Here is a 16,421-nt window from a genome sequence, read left to right on the forward strand (position 1 = left end):
AATATTTTAGAATATATTTAAAAACATTTATCACGACCAAATAATTTAATTTTTTTTACTATCTATTAATTTTGATTTATTTTATATATTCACGAGTGAATGAATGAAGGAAAAATTAATTAATAAAAAGGAATAGATTATAGCAAAAATAATTATTTAAGTTTCCAATGTTGCCACATTTTTTGCTATAGTTAGTAGTGTCAAACCCCTGTTACTCCTGTGCTATAATGAGCAGTAATAAAGTTGTGCAAGTAAATAGTTTAAGGTTAGACCACGTGTTTTAGTTTATTTGCAACTAATAAATAATAATTAAGATTCAATTGAAAAATTACAAAAATGTCAATAACACCGAGAGTAGTGTAAGTATTTATATTTAATTAATTACTGAAAAAAATTGTTTTTATTATTTTTACTTTTCATTTATTTATATTTATTTGTCAATATTTAGGAAACCCAAGTCTGTCAAGAGTAAAAGAGCTATTTTGAAAAAAGAACCGAAATTAATTGAAGATGCTAAAGAAGCTATATTCCTTAAAGGCCAGACTGCTTCGAAGTACGCTTTCGATGCTATGAAAGACTTGGTAAGTAAATTATTTTAAAATTTACTTTGACAAATTATAATGACATCAAAATTATTTTTTTAGTACAAATTAAAATCACCTGGTGGATTAATCATGCAGAAGAAGAATGATATACTTCCTTTTGAAAATATAACGCCAATTGAAAAGTTTTGTAAAAAATATAATGCAGCTTTGTTTATGTTTGTATCGAATAACAAAAAACGTCCCCACAATCTTATAATGGGAAGAACATTTGAACACAGTCTTCTGGACATGGTAGAGTTTGGAGTTGAAAATTACAAAGGTTTAAATGAATTTAAAACGGATAAAATATCTTCTGGACTTAAACCGATGCTCGTCTTTAACGGAGATTTATTTGAAAATAACGATTTATATAGTAAAATTAAAAATCTTTTTATTGATATGTTTCAACGTGAAGTCGTTGATAATATTAGGCTCCAAGGATTAGAGCAAGTCCTCAGTTTCACGGCTGTAGATGGTAAAATTCATCTAAGAAATTATAAGTAAGTTTGAGTATTATTATTAATTAATTTTTGTAAATAGTTATTAAAATATAATTAATTTGTTGTTTTTTTTTTTTTTTTTAATTTTAGAGTTTTATTGAAAAAATCCAGCACAAGAGTTCCCAGAATAGAATTGGTGGAAATAGGACCCAGTATGGATTTAGTAGTTAGAAGATCAAAATTACCGTCTGATGACTTGTTTAAACAATCGTGCAAAAAGCCTAAAGAATTTAAAATCAAAGCCAAGAAAAACATTAGTTCTGATAATTTCGGTACCAAGTTTGGAAGGATTCATTTGGGAGTTCAACACATCGACAAAATACAAACTAGAAAAATGAAAGGTCTGAAAAAACGAAAGATCACCGAAGGGTCCGATGGCAAAAATAAAAAAGCAAAGCTTACAAATGACGATAATAACAATTGATAGATATTATTGTAAAAAATTTATTATGTATTTCGATTTCTTAATGAAAAAGTTTTGTATATTACATTTTGTTACATTGATCTTTCACAAAAGTCCAAGTAGAAGTTTGTTTAAAATCCTGAAACATTTAAAATCAAGTATAGTAATTAGTATTTAAGTAGAATTTTCTTTTAAAAAAAAAGAAATTACCTTTATTTTGACACCATGAGCAGCAATGTCTTTTCTCACTTCATCGCATACATTTAATAACTCTATATCTTTGGGGCTCTGGTTGAGCGATTTATTTCGTACATCAGTCCTAAATTTAACTAATGTCTCAACTATATCACTAATTTTATTATGATCAGCATCATTTTCAACTGATGCAGAAATCCCTAAGTTTGATAAAGCCTCAACGACATATACAGATACTGCGGCAATACATGGAGAGTTTTTGATTTTTATATTATTTTCAACTATCTGTTGAATTTAAAAAATTAAAAATTTTCTATATTTCAATACATAAATGACATCAAAAATTTTTTCTATGAATAGAATTTGGTAAAACATAATTATTGTCAATAAATTTTTAACTTACCTGAATAGGATTCAACATTTTATTTACAAGATCAACTAAATCTGACAATTCAGCGATAACCGGCGAAGTAGAAAAATCATTGGCTAAATATTCCTGAGCATTTTTCCTAGCTGTATTTAATGTCTAAAACAAGAAAAAAATTTAATGATTTCTATCGTCATAAAAATAACATTAAAAAATAATATACTTACACTATAAACGAGAGACTCATCAATATTTTTTTTACTAGTTATTTTCCCAGCTGTATAATTCCGACAATCATTAAGGAAGAATTCAAATTTTTTTAACAGAGCGACTGCCTTCTGCATGGTAAGATCAGAGAATTCTATCGCTAAAATTATTTTTAAAAATTAAAGATAAGATTGTAATGAATAGAGAAAATCATAAACTACAAATTAACAACAATTACCCGATCGATAGTGGGTTATCAGACATAATAATCTAAACTGATTCGCCGTATATTCTTCAAGTAACTCGTTGATGCTTTTTGTATTCTTTAAACTTTTTGACATTTTTTCATTTTTAAACTGTAGAAGACCACTGTGTAGCCAATAATTGACCCACTGGTCTGTTCCATGATGACAACAAGACTGTGTTTCTTCATTCTCATGGTGAGGAAATATTAAATCGTGGCCACCACTGTGGATATCAATATTACTTCCCAAAGTTGTGCTGATAGAAAGAAAAAAATATTACTAATAATTTTATAGTGGTAGAATAATTATTTAAAAAAAAAAAAAAAAAAAAATCATCGGTAATTAATTAAACCTGCCCATCGTACTGCATTCAATATGCCAACCTGGCCTACCTGGTCCCCAAGGACTTTCCCAAGAAGGCTCACCAGGTTTTACTGATTTCCATAGAGCAAAATCAAGGCTTGATTTTTTAATCGGGTGTGATTCGTGTTCGAATTGACGTCCGAATTTTCCATGATTATCATATTTTTGTAAGTCAAAATACACTGATCCTTAAATTAAAAAAAAATTTTAATTTAATTTAATTGTGTATATGATTAATAATTGAATATATAAAAATTATCATACCATCTTTAGCGATGTAAGCTAAATCTATAGACATAATTTTATCAACAAATTGAATAATTTGTGAAATATAATCCGATACTCTACAATATAAATACGGTGGTTTTATATTTAATAATAACATTTGTTGATAAAATTCTTGCTCATAAAATTTAGCTAGTTCTTTCCAATCTAAAAATTGCGATGATCCTTTTGATCGGTTTATTATTTTATCATCGATGTCAGTAATACCCATGACTGCAATAACTTTAATATCAAAAAAATTTTCCAGTACTCGTCTTATAATATCGAATCTCATGTAACAACTGAAACAATAGATATTATAATTTCTCCAATTATTTTAATAATAATATTAAAAATGTTTTACCAAGCATGACCGATGTGTGCAGTATCATAAACTGTCGGTCCACACATGTACCATGTAGCGATTTTATTATTTTTTAGTATTAACGGAACTTTTTGTTTGTTTATTGGATTATAAACAACAATTTCAGTAGGAAACCCATCTGGTTTTTTCCATGTTTTTAAATTTCGACTTATTTGTTGACACAACAAATATTTCTGGATAAATTGATGTTTTAAAAACAACCTCATAATTTAATTATTAATTGAACCGGTTATTAAAAAAATGTTTCGTTTCTTTTATTGATGAAAAATATAATTTTGTTACCTACTGTCACGTTAGTTAAAGTTTGTTAACATTTTTTATTTAATTATATAAATAATATCGTTATTAAAAAAAAAACCGACAGAGTAAAGGCGAATGTTCATTATTGATATAACTTATATATATTATATGTAGGTATATTTATATATATAAAAACTTGCACACAATGAAATGCTTTACATGTATAAAGATTTTGATGGCGCTTTAGTGGTTTTTTTTTTACTCCAATAAAAACAAGTTTCTTTTGGAGTTTTTTAATAAAAATTAATATTTATTATCAACTATAAACAATTGCTGCTAAAAGTTAATATAAATAACAAATTTATGTTATTTTTGAAAAATTGTATTGGCTATTAAGTACTTGTTGTTTATAACCTCTAATTTATGATTTAAGTTTACCACAACTATTTATTTATTTATTTTTCAGATTAATTAAAAATGAAAATCACGCAAGTATTACTTAGGCAACATTTAGGAAGGATGTTTAAATACAATTGGTTTTTTCATTCACGGCAAACATTAGGTGAAACAGGAGCTGATCATAAACTTAAGGAGTTGAATATATCGGTTATTGATCCAGAAGAACTTCTAAATCCACCAAAACCTCGCATACAGTATTGAATATTTATTATTGAATAATTATTAATTCTAGTGATTATTTTATTATTATAATTAATAATAATTTGATTCATTTTTTAGCGCAAAACCATTTTTCGAGCACTCAATTACCGGATATCGAGAAATAAAAGACGAGAATCATCCAGATTGGAAAGAAAGACCATGTTTTAAACTAAACACTAATGATCTCCTAGTAATGGGTACAGATCAAGCTCAAGTACTAACTAAAACATTACTCGTAAAAGAAGGATTACCTGATCAAATTGAAGGTCTTATAAAAGATAATTCGAAAGAAGTGGACAATATTGTCAAAAGAATTATTCAAACGTCAAATATTTTTGATGCACATCAGGAAAAGTTACCTGTAAAAAAAGATCCTGCGAGACCAGCTTGGAATTTTCCAAGAGATTATGGACTTACTGATATTAGAAAATCGTAAATAGATTATTTTTATATATTTAATTATTTACTTGTATTAATTTAAATTTAAAATATTGATGTTCCATTATTTTGATAAAAAAATTTACGATCTGAAATTTTTTTAAAAAATATTTACTGTTAATCTAACAATAAAAGTACTAGTAATCTTATTAATTAATAATCAATTGATATCAATTTTATTAATTGATATTAATTTTATAATAAACATCTTTATAATATTTTTGAAAATGAGATTAATTTAGTTTTCTCGGATTGATAATTAATATTGAAAAAAAAAAAAAAAAAAAAAAAATAAATAATGCGTTTATTTTTTATAGACGAAACCTAGCACAAAGTATGATTCACCTCTGTGAATTATTATGTGGGCCTTCAATTGTTGGGAAACGACAATTAGTACATAATGGAGAAGTTCAAGTACCACTTGGTAACTTAAAATTATTTAATTATTATTTTTTCAAATATGTACATAGTATATTATCTCAATTATTGTTAATTTCAGAAAAAGACGGAGATTTATTAATGTTCAATATGACAGTTGACTTCATGGTAACAGCCACAAAGGGTTTGACTCCTATAGAAATTACGGAAGACCTTAAAGATAAAACTATACCAGAAATTTATCCGCTTAGTCCTATTATTTATTTCCCTGAAGAACATTTTTATGAGCCAGTTCATTTATATCGTGAGTACAAAATTTCGTTTTATCTCTTACTTTTATAATTACACAATAAAAACTAAAAATATTTTCTTTATTTAGCTGTGACTGAATCGTCTCCATGGATCAATCCTCATACGATATTTGTGTATCACGATGAAGAGAATGTAAAGAACATAACAGAATTACCAGTAAAAAAAAATCAACTTATAGCGAGATCTCTTGTAAAATCGTTTACAACAGCGGCTTCTTGTGCTTATCAAAAATATGGAGCCGATGTTAAAGAATTACCGGAACCAATAACGATTCAATGCATACAATCAAACAGTCAAGCATTTCATTTTTCGGTGTTTCAATTAAACACTTTAAATATAAATGGTACTGAAGGTCCAAAAAATTTCTGGTGGTCTATGCCAGAAATAAATCTTTTTGATACGGCTATGTATGTTAAAGGAAGACCTGTATTAGAAGGTTATAATCGAGAAGTTTTCAAAAGGATATTAGCATTTTATACTAATGAATAAAAATTATAATTGTTTTGTAAATAATAAAATTCACCAATTATGTAATAAACGATTTTTATAATGTTTATTTGATTAATCTCTTAACAGTATTATTATAAAATATATTAATCATTTATAATTGTTATAAATTTTCGTACAACAATTTCAAAATTATTTCGTATTTTACAGATAAATGCGCCTTAATGAATAAAGAGTTATATTATTTTTTACTAAAAAATTTTAGATAAATAGTTAGGCCAAGTATAGCAGCCTCTGATATTATTATCAAAATTAATACAATTTTATTAGTTAAAACTCTTCGACCAATTAATCGCATTATTTTTCTTGAAGCAGCTAATTCCTGATCTGTTTCAGATAATCTCCTTCTTGTACGTATTAACGTCTCTCTTTGTACACCTAGTTCAGCAATTACTTCTTGACCAATTTGCTCTGTTTCAGCAGCAACTGTTTGAGAACGTGCCACTGATTGAGCTGCTCTATCAAGAGTTGCACGGGTTCCGAGCAACGTTTGACGTTGCTCAGCTTCCCAATCAATTCCGTAATTCATTATTTATGTACTAGTAATAAAATGTGTAATTTTATAAATAATTAACTCATTGAAATTTTTTATATCATTAATTCAAGCTCTGTTTATTACGATGGATATTGCTCATATTTTGCCTGAAACAAAAAATGAATACAGTTAATTAGTAAAAATTTTAGAAACCGATGTTTTTTATTGAAAATAAAAAAAGTTAAGTATATTAATAGAAATAAATAGGTGATAGTTAAGTAGAAATTTTAAAATATTATAAGTAAAAATTAAAAAAAAACTTTTTTTTTTAATAATAATAATTGATTGGTTTTAAAAATTCAAAGAATTGTCAGATGTCCACTAAAATCAGTATCATAAAATTTAACGAAATATAATTAACTCAAGTATAAAATGACAAAAATGATCATACTTAGATAAAATATTTATGAATTTTTTTAAATCACAAAATTTAATAATACTGAAGTTAGCCGTCAGCTGTTAGTTTTAAAAATTTTTTTAACAAATCAATTACAATAAAAAAATTCTTCTAAAAATTTTCACTTGTAATTTTTATTAATTTTCACATATGGAATTTTTCAATTACATTTTTTTTTATAATAATTTAATTGCTATAAAATTATAAAAAAATTTCTAATGACTGTCAACTTCAGTGTCATAGAATATTAGCAATTGTAGTTGATATCATTATTTAAGAAAAAATAAAATAATGAAATTAATAGGTAATCTATAATTTTTTGTTAAAATAAAAATTTTTTTTTTTTAACAATTATCAACGATTAACCTTACAAATATAAAATTAACACAAATATAATATTTATATTTTAATCACTTTTGGTTAATTAATCAGATGTTTGTTTATTGACGTTTTACATTAAATAAATAAAAGAGGAAATATTTAGATTTACCTCGTGGAAATTAGCCTTTTCTCCAAATTTTGCGACAACTATCTACTAGAACTGAACATTCATCTAAATAAGTACAAATGCTGTCAACATCATTTAGAATTAATGTTCTTAACAAAATAAGTATTATGTTATGTCCTTCTCCTGGTGGACAACGATGGAAATCTTGATTTAAATTTAAAGTTACCGACGTGGTCTTTGATTCGCCCGGGAATATTGAAATACTCAACTTTATCAACGGGAATTTATAGGATGAGGAAGATGATAATATGTGAATATAAATTAAATAAATTTTTGAACGGAATTAAGTTAACTAAATTGAAATATGTATTCAAAAGACTTTACACAAAATTAGAAACGAGGTGATAGGTCTGAGCTCGAATAATATTCTGATATTTCTCAAATATGTCTAAGTCCGACTCCTAGCACTAGAAGTGGCGGGGGCGACTCTCCCTACCATCCGAGTATTCCGCTGTACTGGCCTTTTGGCAACGTTGATTGGTCCCTCTCCTTCCTACTGGGTCCTAGCTGTACTCCTACTCAGGTACTCGTCCTTTCCGACCGTTGTTGAACTACCTGGGCTCGCTAGCAGAGTTGTCCGAAGTTTCATCATCTCTGGGAATTTACCGGACTGAGTGGTTGAGCTAGACTCGTCATAAATGAGGGTCACTAGTCGGCTCAGACTATTTTCTCGCATTTTTTTATACAACATTTTATATTTCTTAAGAAATTAAAATATATTTTCTAATTTCTATAATTACTTAGGTCGAGAGCAATTAGGTAGTAAATTTATATATTTATGGCTTAATCCTCTTTACTATCTTATTATTCCTAGTCTATTGTGATAAATTTTCAGAGAGTAAAAATACATTTTAACAATAACCTTTTTTACTAATGGCTAAAACTCTAGACTTAGGTTGTGGGGTTTTCCCAAAATTTTCTTATAAATATAAATAGATCTAATGATAAATTTAGCGCTATCAAAGGGGTATCGTCAGTGCTCGCGAAGCGGCGCCAGTCGCGATTCAGCTAAACCGTGATATGATATCACAATTAAAGAAATAACAAAAAAAAGTTTTAAAAATATCCACAAATGTTACTAAGTAATTAGGATATAGAATAAACTAGAAAATTAGAAATCTGACCAAATCTATATCCTGTTATGTCCGACGAAATTATAGCTGTCGCTGTTGACACTTTACGCGGCAATGAACTATAATTCGAATTATTAAATTATATTAATAATAAATTATAAATAATGAATTTTGTTATTTAGGGCCAGTTTTTCAACCCTGGGTTTAAGTATTTTTTCATTGTGAATATATCTATATATAATATAGATATATAGATATATTCACAATGATAAAATACTTAAATCCGGGGTTGAAAAACTGGCCCTTAGGCCTAGGCCTTACAGAGCACTGGGGAGAAGTAAGGTAAGATAAGGCAGAGAACACCGCTGTCCATCTTACAGCAACAAATAAAGTTTATTTCTAATGTATATATATAACTCAAATTTGTGATAAACACCACAAATTAATGGCAAATATAAAATTTTTAATGTTATGCTACACGGAAAAAAAAATTTCGTTCTGGTAACATAACTGTAGAGTTACCACAACTATACACAGTTTACTATTCGTTGTAGAGTTACAGTAACACAATGTTATTTAGTTCTTATAACTCAATGTTGTTGAGCTCTCAGAGCTCTACGGGATTGTTCTCAGAGCCAAATGGTATAGTTGAAAGCGCACTACGTTGCGCAGTAGTGGAGCGCGCTGACAGATTTCATAACCTTCTAAAATTCCAAACATAATTATTTTGTTACTAATCTATATTATTAAAAATATATGAGGACAATTAAGTTCCCAATTTATTTATTTAAGGAAATAGGTTTTTTTTTGTCAAATTGAATTTCGTGAGAACAGTTTCGTATTTATGATTTTTCAAGGTTCATTTGCAGTGACTATTAATTTAATTTATTAGTTGAATATATTGTGATAAGTGATAAGTTATCGGAATACATTAAAAGACCCAATTTAAAAGGCGAGACCATCTTTTTCTCGCTTTGCTCTCACGGAGTTCAACGGAACTATTTCTGTCGCACTCCCAACAGCAAAGCAATTGCAGTTTCGATTGGTTTCACGAAACGAATGAAATTTTTGAAAAAAACGCTTTGTGGTGAAATAGTTTATTAAATTATCTATTATCTCTAAAAAAGTTTTTTCAAAATTTCCATTCGTTTCGCTAAGCCGATTGAAACTGCAATCACTGGTCTCGGCTGTTAACAAAAAATAAAATTTGTTTTCGTTTATTTATCTTTTCTCGTGCATATACGGTAATGATTTTATGTCCAATATTTATTGATTTAATTAAGAAAATAAGATAATTTTGTGACGATCATATTTTTATTTTACAAATAATTTTTATTTGTAATATAAGCTCTATTATTATTTTATTTCTATTATAATACTATTCTTATTTGTCATATACAATTATTGTTGGCAATATAAATTCATTCTGCTGAATGTATTTATTAAATTATCAATGCTAAATCGTAAAAAAAAATTATTAAGCAGACTTCCAAAAATTTGTTATAGTCTCAGAACGATCCTGTAGAGTTGTGAGAGGTAAATAACGTTTTTAGCTCTCAGAGCTCAACGATGTAGAGTTGCAGGAGCCAAACGGTATTGTTACTATAAGAATACGTTAACCTACTGGAACTTTTTACAACTAACTAACTACTACAGAGTTCCTATAGCAAAATTTTTTTCTCCGTGTACTAAATACTCCTACAATACCCCCAGACGTGCTTACAGAGCACTGGGGAGACGTAAGGTAAGATAAGGCCGAGAACACCGCTGTCCATCTTACAGCTTTTGAGCTCAAAAATCGTTGTAACACATAAATTTAAGTATAGGTATAGTTCTTTTAAAACAAGCAATAAAATAAACAACTAACTTTGTCAATACTCATTCTTAGAACTACAAAAAAGTACGTGAATAAGCTTGCGCACGTGTTACTCGATAACTAACAAACCCTTGTGAAAGCTAATAGAGGAAAGACATAAGTTAAATGCCCTTCAAAGGTTTTCATAGTTACGTAGACATTTTAGTTAAACATTTCCAAGAGGTCATAAATTGTGAACATAAATAAGATCATAAAATTGAACCAACAACCGCACTATTTGTTACATAAATGAATATAATAGATAAATAATTAACCAACTATTGGAGTAACATTTAACAATTTAACTAACAGTTTTGATAATTAGGCAATTAATTAATTTAAAAAATAAATACAAGATATTATTTTACATTATTACATCACATAAACAGAAAATTAATAAAAAAAGGAAAATTAAATCAGAATTTTTTGTCTAAAATAAAGCACGCATAATTTTTTTCTTATCTCAAATTGTATGAGTCAAAATATAAATTAATCCAGCCTAAAATAATATTTTCAACTTTTTTTTTACAATGACCAAAAATAAATAATATTTAGTAGAAAAATAAGTTTGGAAATAAAAACAAAAATGAAAATTTTTTTTTTCAATTGTATGATTTAATTTAGCACATTATTATTTTGAATTTATTAAGAATAAATATATATTTTATAAACAATAAAAAAAACATTGTATTTTACAATCAACTACTGCTTATTTCCATAAATCATTATCTTCTTTTTTGAAATACATATAGGTTATAGAAATTATTTTTCCTGCGGAAAAAACGTCGTCTGCCCCACCAGAAAAGTCTTCTGAAAAATCTCTTCTTTTTTCTAAGTAAAAACATTTTTTTTCTGAGTAAAAACTTTAAAAGTCTGAAAGGACCTCGATGATGATGATGATGATGAGGTTTATGATGATGGTGCTGGGGTGGTTGCGTTCGAGCTGGTGGGGCGGGGGTTATTTTTTTAGTTTTTTTAGGTTTTTTAGTTTTTTTAGGTTTTTTAGTTTTTTTAGGTTTTTTAGTTTTCTTCTTTTTAGATTCCTTTTTTTTCTCTTTGTTTTCAACCTTATATTTTTGATCAATTTTAATTACTTTAGTATTATTTATGTCGTTAGCATAATTAATATTTGTTTCAGGGCTGAATATATTAGGTCTAGAATAATTTATGTTAAAAAAAGGTTTGAATATAAAGTTAAATGGCCCTCCTAATGGTCCCAACATTGGGGGTTGTGGTGGTGGTGGCGGTGGTGGAGGCGGTGTTTTTTCTTCAATATGAGGTACATCCCATGTAATAGTTGTTGCAGGTGTTGTAGTAGTAACTGTAGTTGTAGTTATAGTTGTAGTTATAGTTGTAGTTGTAGTTGTTATTGTAGTTGTAGTTGTCGTAGTTGTAGTTGTTGTAGTTGTAGTTGTCGATGTCGATGTTGTTATTTCTAAAGTTGTTTCTATGGTGGTTTCTATCGTTGTTTCTACCGTTGTTTCTATTGTTGATGTTATTTCTTCGATAGTTGACGTTATTTCAATTGTTGTTGGGGGATCGGTGGAGGCAAGGTCGTTTCGAGAAACTGGCCTGTAACAAATATCATTCTAAAAAATAATGTGATTTTTAAAAAAATACGTTAAATTGAATTATTTAATTATTAATTTAAATGTATAACCAATACTCTCCGGACGTTGTTGTTATCCAATTCGTTTGCTCCATCTGATTCTGGTGGTTTTTCGATGTTTGTATAGTTCTCAGACAATATGGTAATGCTGTCTTTGTGCTGTTCGATTTCTTGTAATCTTTCTGTTTGAAGAAAAACTTGATAATTTTTTGTTAATTTATTATTAGGTTTCATTTTCTATTATAATTATTACTCCGTTTAGTTAGTTAGTTAAGCATATTGAATTATAATAAATCCAACAAACAAAAGTAACTAATTATCAATAATACCTGGTTGCGTTGAATTTAGATGTGAGCATTGGTTCTTGTAAATAGCCTTAAATTCTTTGTAAGCTAATTTAAACATTTTTATTGGACTTTGTAGTAAATCACAGGATATAGTAGCTGAGCATATTCCTGCACCATCCTTCGAATATTGCAATGAATCCTCGAAAGGTCCTCGGAAAGTAGCTATTATATCAGGAGTTTCATCATCAGCTTCTTGTTAAACAAAAATTTATCGAATTGAGAAAAAATTTAATTAATATGAATGAACAAAAATAATATTTACTTACCTTGAGCTAAAGTATCATTGGTTTTGATTAAAAAAAATATAATAGTTAAATACTTGAAAATCGTACACATTTGGTATGAAATAGGTAAAATGTACTGTGTAAGTTCTCGATTGTTCTGTAAGCCGGCATAAGTCTTCAGAATTTATCAATACCTTATTGTAAATAACCTGGTAATAATTATAACGTCAAGATACGTCACTCTAACTTATTAACAATTATGTTTTTGATATGCTTATTAATATCTCATCGTTTTCTTTTTTTTTATTGATATAGCAGTGAAGAAATATTTCTTTAATTCAAAGCCATCCAGTAGTACTTTCTAAAATAGTACTTTTCAAATTTTTTCTATCTTATGAGAGATAAGTTATGATTATCAATAAAACAAAGTTTTTTGTTTAAATGATTTCAACACATTTTTAATTTAATTTAATCTAGAAAATAAAAAATATACATTTACAATCACACTAATTTTTCCATTTTTGTCATGTTTAGTTTCCAATTATTTTTTTAAAAAATCTTTCATCTGTTCTATGTTCGTTTTTGATTAAAATTCATTTTTTAATTAATTCATGCACCCTAAATAACTTTACCCGTTATATTCCTGTATTAATCATACACATATAGAATATTTTTTTAATAAATAAATTTGTGGTATCATGAGTTTCTAGTGTACAGGCGATTCAAGCCCTTTAACACCTTAAGCCTTTTCATTTTGCTTAGTTACTGCCTTTTTTGTTGCGGCTGTGGACCGGATTGTGCTTTCTGTACCGCATTTTCTCTGTTTCTTTATCTCTTCCCAGGCTTTTAGGACAATGGCATGGAAAAACTACAGAAAAAACCCATGCCAATACAATTGGAGCAGGGCTAAGCTCACGGTAATCGAGAAAAAACTCTTTTTTATCGATTACCAAAATGTTAGTCTTCTCACCTAGCGCACAGAGATTTTTACGAGCTAGCCAGCTGACTAAGCGGTCACCCATCCAAGTACTAACTGCAGTAAATGCTGCTTAGCTTGGGTGATTGTCAGAGTCAGGCGCGTGCTGCGTGGCTCTCTTTGTCGCTACTTAAGGAAGTACGAGCGCTAGGCGGGGTGGGGATAGGTATCCACTCTAGCGCGGTAAGGGGAAAGCAGTAACCATATGATTTTTCTCAATATATAGATATACATTTAACATTGGCTAATGGCGGGATTTATTTTTCTTTTAATTAATACACTTTAATTAGTCGGGCAAGTGTTAATTTTTTTGAATTAAATTTATCACTAATATATTTACTTTCATCCATAAGTTTTTTAAAAATATTCACCGACAGTTTTACGAGAAAAATACAGAAATGTATCAATGTTTGGAGGTTACCCCATAAGACCAATGTTAAATTGCTCAACTTTAAAGTTAATTATTTATTTAAATAATCGGGCAATCTCCTTCAAATTTTCAGAATTTGTTAAGACATATTTAAACTTCATATTAAAAAAAAATCAAGCCTTTTATCAAAAGTTGTCTTGGTGCTCGTACTTCCTTAATAAATAAACTAATTTATTTTTTAATAAAAGTTATCATAATCAAATTGTCATAAGTATAAAGCTATAGTTAAAAATTTAAATGAACTAGAGTTCATTTGTAGTCAAGATGTTTTAGCTAACGTTTTAGCAAATATATATGTGCCAAAAAAATAAATTTAAAAAAGAAGATATCTATGGCGGTTTAATAGAGGTTTACTGGTGTGACGGTCTGTTTATTAAATGTTGTACGACTTTCAATGCGAAGCATTAGAGAGTGCTTTACGATAGAAGAATTCTGTTTTTTGATAATTTTTTTAACGATCATAAAACTTTGAGTTTTGTTATCACTTATTAATTACTATATTTTGAGAGTATGTAAAATTTCAAGTGAAAATCTTGATTAGAACAAACCTTTTTCTGTTTTGAAGACACATCCGAATCCGATTCAAGAAGAAGGACGCTCAATTCCTCCAGGATTTTGGCTGATTGACCTATCGGAAAGTTCATAAAAAGAAGGTGTTTTAATCTGTAAGCTTAAATGCATCGAGTAACCCAGAATCATTTGATAATATTGAGAATTGCATTATTGACAGACATCCTAAAAAAAAAACTTTCATGATTCATGGTTTACTTATGCAATTTATGCAAAAAAAATTCGACTTCTTAAATTCATTGCACAAGGGAACCTCCTTCAGGTTTTATTTTAACAGGCGAGACCATCTTTTTCTCGCTTTGCTCTCACGGAGTTCAACGGAACTATTTCTGTCGCACTCCCAACAGCAAAGCAATTGCAGTTTCGATTGGTTTTACGAAACGAATGAAATTTTTGAAAAAAACGCTTTGTGGTGAAATAGTTTATTAAATTATCTATTATTTCTAAAAACGTTTTTCCAAAATTTCCATTCGTTTCGCTAAGCCGATTGAAACTGCAATCACTGGTCTCGGCTGTTAAGGAGTAAATTATATCAAGCACATAAAAGAACCTGATATAGCCATTTACAAAACTTGTCATATTTATTTATTGATTTAATTTTCGGAGCTTATATTTATACACGCATATTCAAGTGCAGAATTGTCATACCAGAAATATTATGTTGCATTGGCGAGTGTTATATAATTGCTATTATTATTATTTTGACTATCGCTCCGTTTTTAAATAAGATAAATTATCGGCTATCTTATTTACCGTTTGCAGCTATGAAGTTGAACATACAATCTTTTAAACGAGCTGAAGGCAATAAAATTTGTCGATAGTTTCAAGGATAATACCTTTTTTAACGACACATTATATTTTATATTGTGTGGCTCTGTTACAATAACGATGACGAAATAACATACACATTATTATTTAACGATTTGTAATTAGTAAACTTTCAAATTTTGTTCAATAAACCAAAGGTAAGTTAACTGAGTATATAGTCTCAAGTCGCAATAAATAGTAATTTGAAAAAAACATTAAAAAATAACAAGAACAGCGAATAAAATTTTAATGTTTTTCTATAAATAACAACCAAATTTGTATCCTTGGAAGATAGAGGCGAGAAAGATATAAAAACCTTCATAAATATCTAGGGATTTGCTTGAGTTATATTGCAAAGTAACTGCTTTACATATAAATATGAGGGTGTAAAAAAATACCGACAAATTTTGATTTTTAAAATGAACATAAAACCTCGTCAGAAAATGCCAAAATAAAGACCTTGTCAACATTAGAGCTCTTATAAGATTGATATTAAGAGGCGGTGAATCAAAATTTTCCATTTTTCACTTAAATAAAATGGGAAAAAATTTTTTTTAAACTTTAGCATTTTATATATTCTCATACAGACAATTTACCAGCAAGTACAATTCATATTTTTGTAGGGAGTTGAAAGCTCTACAAAATATTTCCTTAAGAATTTTTCGATAAATTTACTTTTTAAATGTTATTCGGGGTCAAGAATCGACATACATTGTCGGTTTTTCTTTCATCTTTAACAAAATATAGCAAGAGTATACACATATTGCGTTGATAAAACGTCATAACTTTTATATGAAAGATTATAGTAAAATCAATCGAATTATCAAAGAGCAAGTTTAGTCAAAGTTAAGTAAACTTAAAATAGTAAAAATTAGAAGTTTTAAGGGGGTATTCTGGTCTAGAAATTTGGAAAAATTGATTTTTTTCTTTTCATATTTTCAAACCTCAATCCTTTAAGAATACATCTTCAGGAAAATTTTAGAAAATTCAAATCATGTTCGGAGATATGGCTGTTTTGCTGACGCGGCATTCAAACCGGCTC

At 28.1% G+C, this 16,421-nt stretch overlaps 5 protein-coding genes across 9 annotated transcripts; 2 read left to right on the plus strand and 3 right to left on the minus strand.

Annotated features, from left to right (window-relative positions):
- The first annotated feature begins 188 nt into the window (after positions 1-188).
- LOC123258510 (ribosome production factor 2 homolog) lies at positions 189-1,572 on the plus strand. The gene is made up of 4 exons (XM_044718570.1): positions 189-359; positions 449-581; positions 645-1,084; positions 1,175-1,572. The coding sequence occupies exons 1-4, from the start codon at positions 337-339 to the stop codon at positions 1,506-1,508; spliced, it is 930 nt and encodes a 309-aa protein (XP_044574505.1). The 5' UTR covers positions 189-336; the 3' UTR covers positions 1,509-1,572.
- LOC123258503 (probable cysteine--tRNA ligase, mitochondrial) lies at positions 1,512-3,863 on the minus strand. Its single transcript, XM_044718554.1, has 8 exons — positions 3,493-3,863; positions 3,129-3,430; positions 2,854-3,052; positions 2,495-2,757; positions 2,277-2,416; positions 2,086-2,208; positions 1,698-1,967; positions 1,512-1,626 (listed from the first exon to the last, which is right to left on the minus strand). The coding sequence occupies exons 1-8, from the start codon at positions 3,717-3,719 to the stop codon at positions 1,570-1,572; spliced, it is 1,581 nt and encodes a 526-aa protein (XP_044574489.1). The 5' UTR covers positions 3,720-3,863; the 3' UTR covers positions 1,512-1,569.
- Positions 3,864-3,976: 113 nt separating this feature from the next.
- LOC123258508 (39S ribosomal protein L37, mitochondrial) lies at positions 3,977-6,095 on the plus strand. 2 transcript variants are annotated; one of them, XM_044718563.1, is made up of 6 exons: positions 3,977-4,135; positions 4,220-4,406; positions 4,492-4,845; positions 5,169-5,275; positions 5,351-5,533; positions 5,609-6,095. In XM_044718563.1, the coding sequence occupies exons 2-6, from the start codon at positions 4,231-4,233 to the stop codon at positions 6,028-6,030; spliced, it is 1,242 nt and encodes a 413-aa protein (XP_044574498.1). In that variant the 5' UTR covers positions 3,977-4,135; positions 4,220-4,230; the 3' UTR covers positions 6,031-6,095. The 2 variants fall into 2 exon arrangements, with proteins under 2 accessions (XP_044574498.1, XP_044574499.1); XM_044718564.1 differs by having other exon boundaries at positions 3,992-4,149.
- LOC123258515 (vesicle transport through interaction with t-SNAREs homolog 1B) lies at positions 6,068-7,596 on the minus strand. Of its 2 annotated transcripts, none has more exons than XM_044718585.1 (2): positions 7,471-7,596; positions 6,068-6,690 (listed from the first exon to the last, which is right to left on the minus strand). In XM_044718585.1, exon 2 carries the CDS (start codon positions 6,575-6,577, stop codon positions 6,230-6,232), a length of 348 nt encoding a protein of 115 aa, XP_044574520.1. In that variant the 5' UTR covers positions 6,578-6,690; positions 7,471-7,596; the 3' UTR covers positions 6,068-6,229. The 2 variants fall into 2 exon arrangements, with proteins under 2 accessions (XP_044574520.1, XP_044574521.1); XM_044718586.1 differs by lacking the exon at positions 7,471-7,596 and adding an exon at positions 7,395-7,463.
- A 3,533-nt stretch (positions 7,597-11,129) lies between these two features.
- LOC123258511 (coiled-coil domain-containing protein 80-like) lies at positions 11,130-12,881 on the minus strand. Of its 3 annotated transcripts, none has more exons than XM_044718571.1 (4): positions 12,639-12,881; positions 12,355-12,561; positions 12,077-12,207; positions 11,130-11,988 (listed from the first exon to the last, which is right to left on the minus strand). In XM_044718571.1, exons 3-4 carry the CDS (start codon positions 12,118-12,120, stop codon positions 11,142-11,144), a joined length of 891 nt encoding a protein of 296 aa, XP_044574506.1. In that variant the 5' UTR covers positions 12,121-12,207; positions 12,355-12,561; positions 12,639-12,881; the 3' UTR covers positions 11,130-11,141. The 3 variants fall into 3 exon arrangements, with proteins under 3 accessions (XP_044574506.1, XP_044574508.1, XP_044574507.1); XM_044718573.1 differs by having other exon boundaries at positions 12,355-12,564; XM_044718572.1 differs by lacking the exons at positions 12,355-12,561; positions 12,639-12,881 and having other exon boundaries at positions 12,077-12,320.
- Between the last annotated feature and the right edge of the window lie 3,540 nt (positions 12,882-16,421).

Source organism: Cotesia glomerata, linkage group LG2 (genome assembly GCF_020080835.1).
Source record: "Cotesia glomerata isolate CgM1 linkage group LG2, MPM_Cglom_v2.3, whole genome shotgun sequence".
NCBI classification, from domain to species: Eukaryota; Metazoa; Arthropoda; class Insecta; order Hymenoptera; family Braconidae; genus Cotesia; species Cotesia glomerata.

Bases quoted from the DNA above. Each gene is read 5' to 3' on its own strand.
- LOC123258510 (XM_044718570.1), top strand. From the start codon at position 337: ATGTCAATAACACCGAGAGTAGT. The intron at 582-644 runs GTAAGTAAATTA...TTATTTTTTTAG, and splicing joins TCGATGCTATGAAAGACTTG to TACAAATTAAAATCACCTGG. The intron at 1,085-1,174 runs GTAAGTTTGAGT...TTTTAATTTTAG, and splicing joins ATTCATCTAAGAAATTATAA to AGTTTTATTGAAAAAATCCA.
- LOC123258503 (XM_044718554.1), bottom strand. From the start codon at position 3,719: ATGAGGTTGTTTTTAAAACATCAATTTATCCAGAAATATTTGTTGTGT. The intron at 2,417-2,494 runs GTAATTGTTGTT...AAATAATTTTAG, and splicing joins GATAACCCACTATCGATCGG to CGATAGAATTCTCTGATCTT. The intron at 1,627-1,697 runs GTAATTTCTTTT...TAAATGTTTCAG, and splicing joins CTCATGGTGTCAAAATAAAG to GATTTTAAACAAACTTCTAC.
- LOC123258508 (XM_044718563.1), top strand. From the start codon at position 4,231: ATGAAAATCACGCAAGTATTACTTAGGCAACATTTAGGAAGGATGTTT. The intron at 5,276-5,350 runs GTAACTTAAAAT...TGTTAATTTCAG, and splicing joins AGAAGTTCAAGTACCACTTG to AAAAAGACGGAGATTTATTA. The intron at 5,534-5,608 runs GTGAGTACAAAA...TTCTTTATTTAG, and splicing joins TGAGCCAGTTCATTTATATC to CTGTGACTGAATCGTCTCCA.
- LOC123258515 (XM_044718585.1), bottom strand. From the start codon at position 6,577: ATGAATTACGGAATTGATTGGGAAGCTGAGCAACGTCAAACGTTGCTC.
- LOC123258511 (XM_044718571.1), bottom strand. From the start codon at position 12,120: ATGGAGCAAACGAATTGGATAACAACAACGTCCGGAGAGTATTG. The intron at 11,989-12,076 runs GTTATACATTTA...TATTTGTTACAG, and splicing joins ACAACGTCCGGAGAGTATTG to GCCAGTTTCTCGAAACGACC.